At 44.9% G+C, this 18,344-nt stretch overlaps 1 protein-coding gene across 1 annotated transcript; it reads right to left on the bottom strand.

Annotated features, from left to right (window-relative positions):
* Window positions 1-6,619: 6,619 nt before the first annotated feature.
* Window positions 6,620-16,567, bottom strand: LOC143961904 (transmembrane protein 256 homolog). Its single transcript, XM_077471236.1, has 4 exons — window positions 16,324-16,567; window positions 14,472-14,509; window positions 13,910-13,990; window positions 6,620-7,621 (listed from the first exon to the last, which is right to left on the bottom strand). Exons 1-4 carry the CDS (start codon window positions 16,406-16,408, stop codon window positions 7,478-7,480), a joined length of 348 nt encoding a protein of 115 aa, XP_077327362.1. The 5' UTR covers window positions 16,409-16,567; the 3' UTR covers window positions 6,620-7,477.
* Between the last annotated feature and the right edge of the window lie 1,777 nt (window positions 16,568-18,344).

Consider the following 18,344-nt stretch of genomic DNA (forward strand, 5'->3'; position numbering starts at 1 on the left):
AGTGCTTAATGTCACGGTGCTGCTGTCAGTGCTGTATATCACTGTGCTGATGTCAGTGCTGTATGTCACGCTTCTGATGTCAGTGCCCTCTATCACGGTGCTGCTGTCAGTGCTGTATATCATGGTGCTGATGTCAGTGCTTAATGTCACGCTTCTGATGTCAGTGCTGTATATCACGGTGTTGCTGTCAATGCTGTATGTCACGGTGCTGGTGTTAATGCTTTATGTCACGCTGCTGATGTCAGTGCCCTCTATCACGGTGCTGTTGTCAGATGACTCTATCACGGTGCATGTGTCATTGCTGTATGTCACGCTGCTGGTGATCATCTCCTGCACCCTCTTCTTTGCCTACCCTGGTCCCTGACCTTCCCTCTCCTCCATTGCCTTCATGCGCTCCACAGTCCTGAATTGTCAGAACAATTTTCCAAATAAAAAAAGAATGCTTGTAGTTATCGATCCCAAATTCACCTCATACATGTATTATGTCATTGGCCAGGTGGTGGGACTATGTTTTCCCTGCTAATAATTACCTAGTGGCTGCAAATTCGACCTAAAGGTTTGAAACGTTCGCCTCCCATTGAAGTCAATGGGGCCCGCGGCGAACGTTCGGTTTTGCGAACGGTCGGCCTCGTTCGCGGTCCGCGAAACGTCCCGTCGGATGTTCGGGCCATCACTACAGAGGATGGATTATAAAAGCAGTCAGGTGAGGCTCGGCTGGTCTCTAGAAATGAACACATGCAGACAGGTAAGCAGAACTCTATTGCATAACCATGACAATCTTTGTGAAGTATGAGAAATGGCTCCTTACAGGATAGAGCTGCCAACTCAGGGACATGTCTGACAGAGGTAAAAGCAGCCAAAAAAGAGGTAATCTAATGCCGCGTACACACGATCGAATTGTCCCACGTACTTAGTCCGGCAAACAATCCGGCGGATAGTCCGGCGGACTTTCTTCCGAACGGACTTGGCCACACACGGACACACAGAAAGTCCGGCGTTTGCTAGCGCGATGACGTACAGCACGTACGATGGGACTAGAAAAAGGAAGCTCAATAGCCAGTAGCCAATAGCTTCCTTTTCGTACTTGCTTCTGAGCATGCGTCATTCTTAGTCCGCCGGACTAGCATACTGACGAACGTATTGTACGCTGAAATCCAAGTCCGGCGGAAAGATTGGACTGCAAAAATACTTTCTAAGTCCGCCGGACTTTACGCTGAGAAAGTCCGCTGAAGCCCACACACTATCGAATTGTCCGGTGAAATGCGTTTCGGCGGACTAAGTACGCCGGACAATTTGATCGTGTGCACGCGGCATAAGGGAATATCCCTGATGAGTTCAAAGAGTGCTTTCTGCAGGGCAGAGAGAACCAAGTTGAGATCACAAGGAAGCACAGGGTGCTGAAATTGAGGCGTAATTTGAGATACCCCTAGAACTAAAGTTTTTACAAGGGCCAGCAAAGTCAGGGTCTTTCTTTAAGAGAATGGACAAGGCCAAGACCTGTCCTTTCAGAGTGATTAAGGCCAAGTTCTTGTCAAGACCTGATTGTAGGAAGGCAAAAATATGAGGCACAGAGTGATCTCTGGGACAGAAGTACCTATGTTCACATCAGGCAAAAAAAGGTTTTCCAGGTATAATAGATCATTTTGGAAGTGGCTTTCCTTCTTTTTAGCAAAAAAAAAAGTGTTGATGGGGGCGCTAAATATGTGACACTATAATGAATTTGCTAAAAGTTAGAGGGGTTAAACTAGGTGACGGGGGGAGGGCCCAGAGGTAGAGCTAGTCAGCACAGAACATATTCCAGAGGTTTGTATTAGGGGCATCAGTGATAGGTTGACTAAAGCACATAAACCCGAGGTAAGTATAGTAACAAGTCCAAGTTGCAATCTCAGAACACCCAATAAGAGGATAGTATGCGACCGGTCTAAACTACATGGCATGTTCACCAATGCCAGGAGCCTTGTGGACAAGATGGGCGAACTAGAGATACTGTTGTAGGAGGAGGATTTGGATTTTGTGGGAATTTCAGAGACCTAGTTCAACAGCTCTCATGATTGGATGCCAACCATTCAAGGGTATACCCTTTATTGAAGGGATAGAGAGGGTAAAAAAGGGGGGAGGGGTATGCCTATATTTCAAGAATAATGTAAAAGTGAATGTGAGAGATGACATCACTAATGGAGCTAGGGGGGCTTATGGGTAGAGTTCCAAAGGGATGAAGCTAAGGGGAAAATACTACTGGGAGAATACTATAGGCCCCCTAACCTGAGGGAGGCGGGGAGACGGATCTCCTATCACAAGTTGGATTAGCAGCAAGATGGGAAGTGTTATTATTATAAATAATAATATAATAGATGAGCATCTTAATGAGACACAACGTACAGGGATAGGGACAATTGTAGACACACACACTCACTCACTCAGGTTTAACTGGATGGACTGGTGTCTTTATTCAACCTTGATAACTGTTTAACTATGTAACTATCATAATGGGGGATTTTAATTATCCAGACATAGACTGGGCGGAGGGAACCACACATTCGTCTAAGGCTCGTCAGTTCCTAAATGTCTTGCAGGACAATTTCATGGGTCAGATGGTAGATGCACCAACTAGAAATAAAGCGTCACTGGATCTACTGATTACCAACAATACAGACCCGATCAAGGATGTGGAAATACGGGGCAATTTAGGAAACAGAGACCGCAGGTCAATTGGCTTCAATATAAATCACACAATTAGGAAACATAAGGGGAATACAAAGACACTGAATTTAAAAAAAGCCAACTTCCCTAAACTACGAACCTTGCTGGAAGGCATAAATTGGGATAAAATCTTAGGAACAAAGAACATGGAGGAGAGATGGGTTTGCTTTAAGAGCATATTAAATAAGGCATCCCATTGGATAATACATTTAAAAGAGCAAAACGAAAGTCCTGGATGGCTTAACTCCAATGTAAAAAAATAATATAAAAGCAAAGGAGAAGACCTTAAAAAAATACAAGGTTGAGGGATCATCATCAGCATTCAGACTTTATAAAGAATGCAACAAGAAATGTAAGGGTGCAATAAGGACAGCTAAGATAGAACATGAAAGACACATAGTGGAGGAAAGCAAAAAAAAATCCCAAGAAATTCTTTAAGTATGTAAACAGTAAAAAAGGCAGGACAGACCTTATTGGCCCCATAAAGAATGAGGAAGGTCATCTGGTTACAAAGGATTGGGAAGATGGCGAAGGTATTGAATTAATTGTTCTCAGCCTTCACGAGGGAATCGGAGGGCTTCAGTAACCAAAACTGCAGTGTTTATCCTCATGACACATTACCGGAAGCACCTCCATGGTTAACAGAGGGCAGAATTAAAAATAGACTTGGGAAACGTTACATTAATAAATCACCGGGACCATATGGCTTGCACCCAAGGGGACTTAGGGAACTCAGTCAAGTAATTGCCAGACCATTGTTCCTAATTTTTACTGACAGTCTATGGACTGGAATGGAAGCAGCTGATTGGAGAAAAGCCAATGTAGCACCAATATTTAAAAAGGGCCCAAAATACATCCCTGGGCATTACAGACCAGTTAGCCTAACATCAATAGTATGTAAACTCTTGGAGGGGATTATAAGGGACTATATACAAGATTTTACTAATGAAAACGGTATCATTAGCAGTAATCAGCATGGATTCAAGAATCATTTTGCCAAACCAATCGATTAACCTTCTATGAGACAGTGAGTTGCCATCTAGATAGAGGAAGGCCCGTAGATGTGGTGTATCTGGATTTTGCAAAAGCATTTGACAAAGTTCCACTTAAACGTTTTCTGTACAAAATAAGGTCCCTTGGCATGGACCATAGGGTGAGTACCTGGATTGAAAACTGGCTACAGGGAGAGTTCAGAGGGTGGTGATAAATGGAGAGTACTCGGAATGGTCAGGGGTGAGTAGTGGGGTCCCACAGGGTTCTGTGCTGAGAATCCTATTTAATGTGTTCGTAAACGACCTGGAGGATGGGGTAAACAGTTCAATCTCTGTATTTGCGGACGATACTAAGCTAAGCAAGGCAATAACTTTTACTCGGGATGTGGAAACCTTTCAAAAAGATCTGAACAAATTAATGGGGTGGGCAACTACATGGCAAATGAGGTTTAATGTAGAAAAATGTAAAATAATGCATTTGGGTGGCAAATGCAATCTATACACTGGGGGGAGAACCTCTGGGGGGGGGGGGGGGGGGGTTATAGGATGGAAAAGGACCTGGGGGTCCTAGTAGATGATAGGCTCAGCAATGGCATTTAATGCCAAGCTGCTGCTAACAAAGCAAACAGAATATTGCCATGCATTAAAAAGGGGATCAACTCCAGAGATAACACGATAATTCTCTTGCTCTACAAGACTCTGGTCCGGCCGCACCTGGAGTATGCTGTCCAGTTTTGGGCACCAGTCCTCAGGAAGGATGTACTGGAAATGGAGCGAGTACAAAGAAGGGCAACAAAGCTAATAAAGGGTCTGGAGGATATTAGTTATGAGGAAAGGTTGTGAGCTCTGAACTTATTCTCTCTGGAGAAGAGTCGCTTGAGAGGGGATATGATTTCAATATACAAATACCATACTGGTGACCCCACAATAGGGATAAAACTTTTTAGTGGAAGGGAGTTTAACAAGACTCGTGGCCACTCATTAAAATTAGAAGAAAAGAGGTTTAATCTTAAACTATGTAGAGGGTTCTTTACTGTAAGAGCGGAAAGGATGTGGAACTCCCTTTCACAGGCGGTGGTCTCAGAGGGGGGCATTGATAGTTTAAAAAAAAAATCAAATAAAATTAGATAAGCACCTGAACGACCACAACATACAGGTATATACAATGTAATACTGATATATAATCACACACATAAGTTGGACTTGATGAACTTGTGTCTTGTTTCAACCTCACCTACTATGTAACAAAACAATTTCAGACCATGTCTGCATGCAAGAGAAGCACCGCTCTGACTGCGAAGACTTCGGTGAGATAATAGAAGACCGACACACCTACTCCAGGTGCTCAGGCTTGGGATGTCCTCCTTCCATCCAACTGAGATACTTTAGAACAAAAAAGGAAATGCCGGTGAATCTGAAAATTCTACTGTAATCTTTTATTTTAATATGACCATTAAAATGTGACAGCTGACGCGTTTCGGCACTTAGCCTTAAAGCAAGGCTAAGTGGCGAAAAGCGTCAGCTGTCACATTTTAATGGTCATATTATAATAAAAGATTACAGAAGAATTTTTAGAGTTGCCGGCATTTTGTTTTTTAATTTCAGACCATGTGACATGGAATAATGTGAAATATCAAATACTGAAAGTGAAAATATATACAAAAGTGTCTATTGAAAGTCCATAAATCTTCAGTGAAAAAACTTCCTTCACCACTTGACAGGAGATCCAAGTCGCACCCAATGTGCTCAAATGAAAAACCTGCTCACCAGATATCCATAACCTCTTTACTTAACCACTGCAATACGGGGCACTTTCGTCCCCTCCTGCCAAGGCCAATTTTTAGTTTTCAGCGCTGTTGCAATTTGAATGACAATTGCGCGGTCATACAACACTGTACACAAACTAATTTTTTACCATTTTGTTTCCACAAATAGAGCTTTATTTTGGTGGTATTTTATTACTGCTGGCACTTTTATTTTTTCTGCAACAAATAAAAAAATACCCCAAATTTTGAAAAAAAATAAAGTTTTTCTTTGTCTCTGTTATAAAATTTTGTAAATAAATAAGTTTTCTCCTTCACTGACGGGCACTGATGAGGCTGCACTAATGGGCACGGATAAGCTGGCACTGATGAGGTGGCACCAATGAGTTGGCACTGGTATGCAGCACTGATGGGCATTGATAAGCGGCACTGATGGGTGGCACGGGTGGGCATTGATTGGCACTGATAGGTGGTACTGATGGACACTGACAGATGGCACTGCTGGGCATCACTGATGAGGAGACATCTGGCAGGCACTGACTGACTGGCAATATGTGTGGGCACTGATTGGCATTTTTTGGGCACTTACTGGCATCCCTGGCGGTCTAGGGTGGCATCCCTGGTGTGGTGGTCCTGGTGGTGTCCCTGGTGGTCCAGTGTGGGCACCCGCAGGGGGGCTGCACTTATAAACAATCAGCACAGACCCCCCCAAGAGCCGCCGATCGGCTCTCCTCTACTCCCGTCTGTCAGACGCGAGTGAGAAAAGGCCGATCAATGGCTCTTCCTGTTTACACTGTGATCAGCTGTGATTGGACACGACTGATCACATGGTAAAGAGCCTCCGTCAGAGGCTCTTTACCGAGATCGGTGTAGCGGTGTGTCCAACTTACACACCACACCACCGATCGCCATGATTCGCGCCGCCACGGGCGCGCGGCAGATGTTATCCTGCTGAACGTCGTATAACGTCCAGTCAGGATAACTGAACCACCACCCGGCCACCATTCTGCTATAGGCCGGGCGGGAAGTAGTTAAAAAGAAGGTCTGGGAACGCTAGATTGGAATTCAGGAGCAAGTAGACTGGAGATGAATCAGGCAACTTCCGGACTGTACTCTCCTCTCCAACACGGTTGCCCATAAGGGATGGAAGACAAGAGGGGAACCAAGAGTGTAATACCGCTTTATTTTAAAACTTGTAAAAACATACAAACACCTGCTTACATTTAGTAGTGCTTTGTCCCGGCACTAGGGATGACCGGCATGAATGTTGGTGGGAGCTCACGCTGTGATATCGGCGTGTCTTCCACTGCCACTGAGAGACAAACCGGAAACTCGAACCTGGAAAGTGACGCGACCAGAATGCGCCTCGATGTACAGACGCTTCCTGATGAAGTAGCATTACGAAGCGTAAATTAAAGTCTTTAGCATTAAAATCTTCCGTGTAAAGAACAAGGAGTCCTGGACGTGATGGTTTGGCCCCCACAGAGCCCTGATCTTACCATCATAGAGTCTGTCTGGGATGATATGAAGAGGCAGAAAGAGTTGAGGCAGCCGACCTCCACTGTGCTTAGTCCTCCAAGATGTTTGGAGCAACCTACCTGACGAGTTCCTTCAAAAAACTGTGTGCAGGTCTACCTAGAGGAGCTGATGCTGGTTTGAAGGCAAAAGGGCGGTCATCACCAAATATTGATTGGATTTGGATTTCTCTTCATTTACTTTCCATTTTGGTAATTGATAAAAAAAAAAAACTTAACATTTCCATTTCTGAAAAGCATTCTTCATTTACGGCATTATCATCGCACCTGCCTAAAACGTTTTGCTTAACGGCGTAGATGACGTAAAACATAACATTACGTCTAAAAAGCTGTTCAGGAAAAAATAGATTTCTAATACAATATATTTCACAAATTATTCCACAAAATATACAGGATATAAACATGTGATTTGGAATTCGTAGCGGGATAATATATAGAAGATATGAGGTCGGGGGGGGGGGGGGGAGAGAAGGATCGGTCAGACTTGTTAGAGGGCCATGGCAGCCCAGCCCAGTATGAGAAGAGTGCCTCCCAAAGGTGCAGCCTTGGTAAGAGAGGAGTTCCCGGTCATGGCATGGTAATAGAACGTCCCGCAGAACAGAACAATCCCCGATGTCAGCAGAGATCCCGCCTGGGAAGGGGGTCAAACACACACAAGTCACTGCATAGAATACACAAACACTGTACATACACCACATACTAATACAGAGGGATGGGGAGTTCCAGGGGTGAGAGGAGATCACAGACAGGTATAAGGGGAGTTCCAAACACTGGAATATCAGTTCTGAGTGAAATATCCTTTTAAATCATTTAACCACTTACCTCTGGAAGGTTTTACCCCCCCCCCCTTCATGACCAGGCAATTTTTTGCTACTTTAAAGCAGTTGTATAGTGATTTTTGGGACTTTAACCTACAGGAAAGCCTATAATAAGGCTTACCTGTAGGTAAAAAAAATATCTCCTAAACCTGTACGGTTTAGAACAGGGGTCTCAAACTCGCGGCCCGCGGGCCAACTGCGGCCCGCGGGACAATATTTTGCGGCCCCCCGCCTGGAAAAGCACTTAGCCACCTTCCCTCCGGTACTTGAAGAAGATGAAGTCGCCGCTCTGAACGCACTTGGTGCAGGTCAGCCTCCGGCGATGTTACACAGCGGGCAGCGCTCCACCGCCAAGTACAGTACCTCGGCGTCTCACCAGGGGGAGTAAGTGGCGGTGGAGCGCTGCCCGCTGTGTAACACCGCCGGACGCTGACCTGCACCAAGTGCGTTCAGAGCGGCGACTTCATCTTCTTCGATGGGAGGGACACGGAGAGGCAAGTACCAGCCTGTCAGTCACGCTCTCCACGCCTCACTTTTTTTCTTCTCTTTCCCGTTCAGGCGACAGGACGTTCTGCCATTGGAGGCCCTGCATGGGAGGAGGAGACGCAGGGGTTTCTCAATGGGCGTCTCCTTCTCCCTGGCTGTGTTGTGATCCAATCACATCAAAGAGTGTCACAGACAAGGAGTTTTTTTCTTCCTGGCTGTGACTCTCACTGTGATTGGATTGAGGCACATGGAGAAGGAGACGCCCATTGAGAAAATCCGGCGTCTCTTCCTCCTTGATGCTCAGTATTAGCATACAGGGCAAGAAATATACAGGGGGGCACAGCAGAGTGGAGGAGTGCTATTTTTATAAACCAGACAGGTGCGTGCCCACCCTAAAGGTTTTTGTGGAAAACTTGATGCGGCCCAGCCTTACCCAGAATCTACCTCCAGCGGCCCCCAGGTAAATTGAGTTTGAGACCCCTGGTTTAGAAGATATTCCCCTCGCAATGCCCCGCTGACTGCGCACAGGGGATTGTGGGCTGAAAGTCCGGCAGACGCCGGACCCTCCCGGTGTTCTGGCAGATAGTGTCCTGCCATCATATAGTGTCCGCCCCGTACTGCGTATGCGGAAAATCTCCGAAGCTGAGTGGAGGTGGTAGGCCCACCATCCCCACCATCCAAGCGGACATAGGGTTGTGAAAATTAGAGGGCCCCTCGCGGGCGAGCTTCACTCACCACGCTTCGGGCTCGGCCTCGCTGAGCTCGGCTCTTTTATATTCCTACTCTATGTCCACTTGAATGGTGGGGATAGAACCTGGACTCATGGCGCAGGCGCCGTTCATCCTCGGCTATTTTTGGAATCTGTGTGTGCTGTGTACTGCGCATGCGGACACTATCCGATGGGGGACCATATATGAAAGGACGATATCGCGGCTGCGGCCACTCACAGCGCCGGAGCCACGATAACCAAAATAAACGCCAAGGGAACATGTCAGCTCCCTTGGCGTGGATTGGGCCAGATGTCGGGGGCTCGTTCTAAGGTATGTATTTCATAATGAGCTAGTATGCGGTGCATTCTAGCTCATTATGCCTTTTCCTTTGCAGGCGAGTAAAAAAAAAAAAAAACAGCGGGTATACAACCGCTTTAACTGGTAATTCCGTGGTACACCAGGATAATGCCCGCAGCTGCAGGTCATCCCGGTACCGTTTTTTTTTTAGAGCGGGAGATTGGCTATCCAGGGATAAGAACCGATGAGACTAAAAGCCGCTCGCGCTGTTATCCAGGAGGAGCGGGAGTGGACCCCCCCCCCGGTGGCACGGGAGACCCGAACGACGATCCGTCGCTTCTAGCGGCTAGGGACAAACTGGAACGAAGCCGGAAACGATTGTAAACATGGAAGCGGCGTCACGTCACTTCCTGTTTACTCGGCTGCCAATGGCGCCATATAAAAAAAATATATATACAGTATTCAGAATCGGCGAAAGCGGCGATCTGAATACTTTGAAGTGCAAAGGAGGGATTTGGGGCATTTTAGACCCCCCGATCCCTCCATAAAAAGTACCTGTCACCACCTATTACTGTCACAAGGGATGTTTACATTCCTTGTGACAGCAATAAAAATGATCAAAAACTTTTTTTTTTTTTTTAAACACAACTTAATATTATAAAAATAAAATAAATAAGAAAAAAAAAATGTTTTCAAAGCCCCAAACCCCCCCCCCCCCCCCGGTCACCACGAGCTTGCATACGGAAGTCGCGTCCGCATAAGTAAACGGTGTTCAAATCACACATGTGAGGTATCGCCGCGATCATCAGAGCGAGAGCAATAATTCTAGCATTGGACCTCCTCTGTAACTCTAACCTGGTAACCGTAAAAAAAAAATTTGAAAGCGTCGCCTATGGAGATTTTTAGGTACCGCAGTTTGTCACCATTCCACGAGTGCGTGCAATTATAAAGTGTGACATGTTTGGTATCTATTTACTCGGCGTAACATCATCTTTCACATTATACAAAAAAATTGGGCTAACTTTACTGTTACGTTTTTTTTTTTAATCCATGAAAGCGTCCCTTTTCCCAAAAAGTTGCATTTAAAACACAGCTGCACAAATACCGTGTGACATAAAATATTGCAACAATCGCCGTTTAATTCTCCAGATTCTCTGCTAAAAGAATATATAATGTTTGGGGGGTTCTAAGCAATTTTCTAGCAAAAAATACGGATTTTAATTTGTCAAACACCAAATGTCAGAAATGGGCTTAGTCATGAAAGGGTCAATCACCTCTGGGGTTTTTTTTTTTTTTTTTTTTTTTTGGTATATACAAGTAATGAAAGTTTTGAGAAAAAAAAAAATTCTGCTCCATTTCTTTGGTGAAAATAATATAATTATTTTTTTTTTTAACAAGAAAAAAAATAATATAATTTAATTATATTATTACCATTTCTTTTCACCAAAAAAATGGAAAAGAATTTCTTTTTTTTTTTTCAACATTTGCCCTTAAACACCCTTTTTTTAAATCAAAAGGTAGAACCTTTTGGTACCCTGGTTTCCTGTATATACAGGTCTTCTCTAAATGATTATTATGATGATGAATACTTGATATGCTATAGATGTTCAAATCCCCCTGAAGAAGACTGAATATAACATTAAGATTGAAACACGTTGGGGGTTATCCTTAACTAGCAGCACCCACAGATATATTGTTTGTGTATTGCTTATTGTCAGTGTCATATTGGACATCCATTATGCAAAAATTTGTGTACCCCAGAGCCCTCGTTGGTGTCCATCTTTGTTTATGTATCCGCCCCTTCTCCTTTTTCCGTTATCTGATATCGCTCTTTATTCAATGATGATTTTTTTTTTATATCAATTTAAAATAAAATAATATTTTGATACAAAACAAGTATTTTATTACTTGAAAGCTGCGTATATATAGGCCCCTGGGAGTATTTTGTCTCTTTCCGTATATGTTATTGGGCTAGCCGCACTTTGTCTACAACCAGGGGAGGTGGGTCCCGTGTTTTGTTCAATGGTTTTCAACATTTTTTTTACAAATAAATACGTGAAAAGTGTGGAGGGTAGATTTGTATAGCGCCCCCCGGAGTCAATACTTTGTAGAGCCGCCTTTCACTGCAATTACGGCTGCAAGTCTTTTTGGGGATGTCTCTACCGGCTGTGCACATCTAGAGAAGGGACATTTCTGCCCATTCTTCTTCTTTGCAAAATATCTCAAGCTCTGTCAGATTGGATGGAGAGCGTCTGTGAACAGCAATTTTCAAGTCTTGCCACCGATTTTCAATGGGATTTAGGTCTGGACTGTGACTGGGCCATTCTAAAGCCTCATACACACGGTCGGACTTTGTACAAACTTTTCCGTGGACTTTTGTACAAAGGGCGTGGTCCACAAGTTTGTATTGCATACACACGGTCGGACTTTTTGACAACAAACACGAACGTAATGACGTCACAACGTACTGACGCCGCTTCAAAAGAGGACGTTCAGTGACTCCAGCGCCACCTTTGGTGAACTTCTGTATTGTAGTCTGATCTTTTGCATTGGTTCTGAGCATGCGTGTTTGTACCTTGTACAAAAGTCCGATGCTTTTGCGTACACACGGTCGGACTTTGCTCCATCGGACTTTTGTTTGCAGAAAGTTTGTCCATTCACACAGCCAACAAAAGTCCGATGAAAACAGAAAAAGTTTGTCCGATGGAGTGTACACACAGTCGGATGTTGCTCCAAAACAGCTAATTTGCATGTTTGTTGTCAAAAAGTCCGACCGTGTGTACGGGCCTTAACACATGAATATGCTTTGATCTAAACCATTCCATTGTAGCTCTGGCTGTATGTTTCGGGTCGTTGTCCTGCTGGAAGGTGAACCTCCGCCCCAGTCTCAAGTCTTTTGCAGACTCTAACAGGTTTTCTTCTAAGATTGTCCTGTATTTGGCTCCATCCATCTTCCCATCAACTCTGACCAGCTTCCCTGTCCCTGCTGAAGAAAAGCATCCCCACAACATGATGCTGCCACCACCATGTTTCACGGTGGGGATGGTGTGTTCAGGGTGATGTGCCGTGTTAGTTTTCCCGCCACACATCGCGTTTTTCTTTTTAGGCCAAAAAGTTCAATTTTGGTCTCATCTGACCAGAGCACCTTCTTCCACATGTTTGCTGTGTCCCCCACATGGCTTCTCACAAACTGCAAATGTGACTTCTTATGACTTTCTTTCTCCAATGTCTTTCTTCTTGTCACTCTTCCATAAAGGGCAGATTTGTGGAGAACACGACTAATAGTTGTCCTGTGGACAGATTCTCCCACCTGATCTGTGGATCTCTGCAGCTCCTCCAGAGTTACCATGGGCCTCTTGGCTGCTTCTCTGATGAATGCTCTCCTTGCCCGGCTGGTCAGTTTAGGTGGACGGCCATGTCTTGGTAGGTTTGCAGTTGTGTCATACTCTTTCCATTTTCGGATAATGGATTGAACAGAGCTCCGTGAGATGTTCAAAGCTTGGGATATATTTTTAAAACCTTACCCTGCATTAAAATTCCTCCACAACTTTATCCCTGACCTGTCTGGTGTGTTCCTTGGCCTTCATGACGCTGTTTGTTCACTAAGGTTCCCTAACAAACCTCTGGAGGGCTTCACAGAACATCTGCATTTATACAGAGATTAAATTACACACAGGTGGACTCTATTTACTAATTAGGTGACTTCTGAAGGCAATTGGTTCCACTAGATTTTAGTTAGAGGTATCGTAGTAAAGGGGGCCGAATACAAACGACCCCCCTCCACAAACACACACACACTTTTCACATATTTACTTGTAAAATAAAATTGAAAACCATTTATCATTTTCCTTCCACTTCACAATTATGTACCACTTTGTGTTGATCTATCACATAAAATCCCAATAAAATAAATTTACGTTTTTTTGGTTGTAACATGACAAAGTGTGGAAAATTTCAAGGAAGGGGTATGAATACTTTTTCAAGGCTCTGTATATCTGAAAATTGATCAGTACTGACGGCCGATCTCATTTCTTGAGACCTGAAAACGCCAGGACAGTACAAGTACCAAATACCCATCAAAAGACTTTTCTTTTTTTTTTTTTTTTGTAAATACTGTCACCAGTGCAGTACAGCATAATCATATGACTGATGCAGCAATGATCAGGGACACTGACTGATGAAAACATGTAAAAAAATATATATATATTAACTTTTCATTTAATTTTACATTTTTGTTTTCTTTTTTTTTTTACATTTATTTTCTTTTTTTTACATTTATTTTCTTTTTTTTACATTCATTTTCTTTTTTTTACATTTTTGTTTTCTTTTTTTTTACATTTATTTTCTTTTCTTTTTTTTACATTTATTTTATTTCTTTTTTTACATTTATTTTCTTTTTTTTTTTACATTTATTTATTTTTACATTTTTTTTTTTTTTTTTTTTTTGCATGCTCTCACCAGAGTAATTCAGTGTCACAATAATGATACTGTACTACTCTGGGGGGGGGTCCAAAAGTGCCAGTACATGGCAGTGCCTGTAGCTGCCGCCCGCTCTCAGTACTGTGGGCAGGTGGCAAATGGTTAATGACAACACAGTAGCTGACCTACCAGCAGAGGGCGCCTGCAGTGCGGCACAGCCAATAAGGCCAGGCTGTGCAGGAAGTGGTATTGGTTCCCGGTTACAAATAGCTGTAAGGAAACAGAAGTATAAATGATTAGGAAATCCTCTTCTCTATTGTTATAAGAATTGTAAAGATTACAACAGAAATCAGCTATAATGTAGCCGACTCATTATAACACCCCCCTCTATGTACATTGCAGGGAATTTAACAAACGTTGTTGCAGATTCCAAACCTCTTATTATTCTGAAGAAATAACTGTTTGTTTCTCTGTGTCCATGTTGAGTGAATGTGAATGGGAGTGATTTTATAATTATCAATCAGCTGCTGCACTTGCAGGGTTCTAATGGGGAAAGTATAAAACTCGGAGGAGGGGCTGGTTGAGTATCAGTAGCTTGTCGGATCCACTACAGACTGGTATAAGACTCGGAGGAGGGGATGGAGGGGAGCCAAATACAAGAGAAGTGCACTAAAGTTTTTTTTACAATTTATTTTTGTCAAAATTCTACAGACAGTATTACAAAATGAAAATCGCATTGAGGACGCCTCACCTCTTTCAGGTATTCGTCCCGGTTGCTGCTTCTGCATCCTGCAAGAGACACAAAATGACAAACTTCAGATGATGAACCAATACAAGTTAGCAGGTGGCAGTGAAGGAATGAAGACATTTCGGGGTCTTTGGTGTGTGTGTATACAGTATACAACGTCTGGAAGAGAGTTTCATTGTCTAAGAGTCTGGCATGGAAAGAACAGGAGAGCCTAGGCAAGGGAAGAATAGAAGAGTCCAGATACAAAAAGAATAGGAGAGCCTAGGCTCAGGAAGAATAAGAGAGCCTAGATACAGAAAAAATAGGAGAGCCTAGGCCAGGAAGAATAACCCCCAAATGACCTGTCATGGCTGACAACGTCCGGGAAAAATGACCCCAATAGACCCGTCATGGCTGACAACAGCCAGGAAGAATGACCCCTAATAGACCCATCATAGCTGACAACGGCCGGGAAGAATGACTCCCAATAGACTCTTCCTGGCTAACAATGACCGGCAAGAATGGACTCTAATAAACCCGTCATGGCTGACAATGGCCAGGAAAAATTACCCTCAATAGACCCGTCATGGCTGACAAATGACCCCCCAATAGAACCGTCATGGCTGACAAATGACCCCCAATAGAACCGTCATGGCTGACAATGACCGGGAAGAATGGCCGCCAATAGACCCATCATGGCTTATAATGACCGAGAAGAATGACCCCCAATAGACCCTTTATGGCTGAAAATGACCCCAATAGACCCATCATGGCTGACAATGACCGGAAAGAATGACCCCCCAATAGACCCGTCATGGCTAACAATGGCCGGAAAAAATTACTCCCAATAGACCCGTCATGGCTGACAATGACCCCTAATTGACCCGTCATGGCTGACAATGACCCTCAATAGACCTGTCATGGCTGATAATGGCTGAGAAGAATGACCCCCAATAGAACCGTCATGACAGACAATGGCCGGGAAGAATGACCACCCAATAGACCCATCATGGCTTATAATGACCGAGAAGAATGACCCCCAATAGACCCTTTATGGCTGACAGTGGCCGGGAAGAATGACCCCCAATAGAGCTGTCATAACTGACAATGACCCCCAATAGACCTATCATGACTAACAATGGCCGGAAAAAATTACTCCCAATAGACCTGTCATGGCTGACAATGTCCCCTAATTGAGCCGTCATGGCTGACAATGACCCCCAATAGACCCATCATGGCTAACAATGTCCCCAAATTGAGCCGTCATGGCTGACAATGACCCCCAATAGACCCATCATGGCTAACAATGGCCGGAAAAAATTACTCCCAATAGACCCGTCATGGCTGACAATGCCCCCTAATTGAACCATCATGGCTGATAATGACCCTTAATAGACCTGTCATGGCTGATAATGGCCGGGAAGAATGACCCCCAACAGACCCGTCATGGCTGACAATAGCCAGGAAGAATGACCCCCAACAGACCCCTTATGTCTGACAATGAGGGGACGTTGCAGGGTGGGTATGGCAGTAAAGGTAGTGCGCCTAGACCATGTCCCCGTTGGGCTGATTCCCTCTCCCTGTCACTTGGTGTCACCGGAATAAAAAGGTGATGGGAAATCCAAACACTGTAAGTTGTCACCAGAACAAGAAAAGAGGAATCTTCTGATGGGGACACCAGTTGGGTGTAAACACTGATACTGTGTGGTATGTGGAGCACCTCCACAGTGTTGTCACTTTAAATGTGTGTGCAGACTTTATTTTAAAGGCACAGAATAATTTTAGAAGTTCCTGTAACCCCTCACACCCCGTGTGTATAGATACATAATGGGGTCACTGTCGGGCTCAGGACTCTCCCATCCCCCCTCATTCTCACCATGGACTCTATAGGTTCCCAGACTGACAGCCAGGGCCCCTGACACAGCCCCGACCCTCCCCCACACTCTGCCCGACGCCGCCATCTTGGTACTCCACCGCCCGGACACGCCCACTCTCTCAGCCCCGCCCCGAACGGGAATTCTAGGAATATTCAGACATGACGTCACGTGATCGCGTTGCGGGTGTCACGAGCCACGACATATTCGGCGACCCATCACCGTTTGCTGGGGAAGTGATGTTACATCGCAAACTGCGATGGGTCGCCGAATATGTTGTTACACGGGCGCTGTAGTGTCACAGTTTGCTGCCTATCACAGGATGGTGCGGAAGTGACGTTGTTGCGTACTGCGCATGCGTGATGCGTTCCAAACGCTCGCGCCGTGCGTTCCAACATAGTTTCGGCAATACAGTTCAGCGAAACCATCACATAATGTTACGGAAGTGATGTTACACACAACACAAACACGGGCCACGTTGTTGCGTACTGCGCATGCGCGATGCGTTCCAAACACTTGCGCCGTGCTTTCCAACATAGTTTCGGCAATACAGTTCAGCGAAACCATCACATAATGTTACGGAAGTGAAGTTACACACAACACAAACACTGGGCCGTTCGTTACAACACTAATACTTCCCTTGTTACCTAGTAGGTTTTGCATTGCTGGGACTTGTAGTGCCTATCCTGAGCTACATGCTTCAATGTTCAGTGTCCTCATCCCTATCCCCATGCTTCAATGTTCAGTGTCCTCATCCCTATCCCCCTGCTTCAATGTTCAGTGTCCTCATCCCTATCCGCGAGCTTCAATGTTCAGTGTCCTCATCCTTATCCCTGTGCTTCAATGTTCAGTGTCCTCATCCCTATCCCCATGCTTCAATGTTCAGTGTCCTCATCCCTATCCGCGAGCTTCAATGTTCAGTGTCCTCATCCTTATCCCTGTGCTTCAATGTTCAGTGTCCTCATCCCTATCCCCATGCTTCAATGTTCAGTGTCCTCATCCCTATCCGCGAGCTTCAATGTTCAGTGTCCTCATCCTTATCCCTGTGCTTCAATGTTCAGTGTCCTCATCCTTATCCCCCTGCTTCAATGTTCAGGGTCCTCATCCTTATCCCCGAGCTTCAATGTTCAGTGTCCTCATCCCTATCCCCCTGCTTCAATGTTCAGTGTCCTCATCCCTATCCGCGAGCTTCAATGTTCAGTGTCCTCATCCTTATCCCCCTGCTTCAATGTTCAGGGTCCTCATCCTTACCCCCGAGCTTCAATGTTCAGTGTCCTCATCCCTATCCCCCTGCTTCAATGTTCAGTGTCCTCATCCCTATCCGCGAGCTTCAATGTTCAGTGTCCTCATCCTTATCCCCCTGCTTCAATGTTCAGGGTCCTCATCCTTATCCCCGAGCTTCAATGTTCAGTGTCCTCATCCCTATCCCCCTGCTTCAATGTTCAGTGTCCTCATCCCTATCCGCGAGCTTCAATGTTCAGTGTCCTCATCCTTATCCCCCTGCTTCAATGTTCAGGGTCCTCATCCTTATCCCCGAGCTTCAATGTTCAGTGTCCTCATCCCTATCCCCCTGCTTCAATGTTCAGTGTCCTCATCCCTATCCGCGAGCTTCAATGTTCAGTGTCCTCATCCTTATCCCCCTGCTTCAATGTTCAGGGTCCTCATCCTTATCCCCGAGCTTCAATGTTCAGTGTCCTCATCCCTATCCCCCTGCTTCAATGTTCAGTGTCCTCATCCCTATCCGCGAGCTTCAATGTTCAGTGTCCTCATCCCTATCCCCGAGCTTCAATGTTCAGTGTCCTCATCCCTATCCCCCTGCTTCAATGTTCAGTGTCCTCATCCCTATCCGCGAGCTTCAATGTTCAGTGTCCTCATCCTTATCCCCCTGCTTCGATGAGGACACTGAACATCGAAGCATGGGGATAAGGATGAGGACACTGAACATTGAAGCTTGCGGATAGGGATGAGGACACTGAACATTGAAGCACAGGGATAAGGATGGACACTGAACATTGAAGCTCGG

This window comes from Lithobates pipiens, unplaced genomic scaffold (genome assembly GCF_037356315.1).
Source record: "Lithobates pipiens isolate NorthernLeopardFrog02 unplaced genomic scaffold, aLitPip1_a1.2 Scaffold_8, whole genome shotgun sequence".
Taxonomy (NCBI): domain Eukaryota; kingdom Metazoa; phylum Chordata; class Amphibia; order Anura; family Ranidae; genus Lithobates; species Lithobates pipiens.

Coding starts and splice junctions, on each gene's coding strand:
- LOC143961904 (XM_077471236.1), bottom strand. CDS start 16,408: ATGGCGGCGTCGGGCAGAGTGTGGGGGAGGGTCGGGGCTGTGTCAGGG. Junction 14,510..16,323: donor GGGAACCTATAGAGTCCATG/GTGAGAATGAGG, acceptor TGTCTCTTGCAG/GATGCAGAAGCAGCAACCGG. Junction 7,622..13,909: donor ACTGCAGGCGCCCTCTGCTG/GTAGGTCAGCTA, acceptor CCCCCTTCCCAG/GCGGGATCTCTGCTGACATC.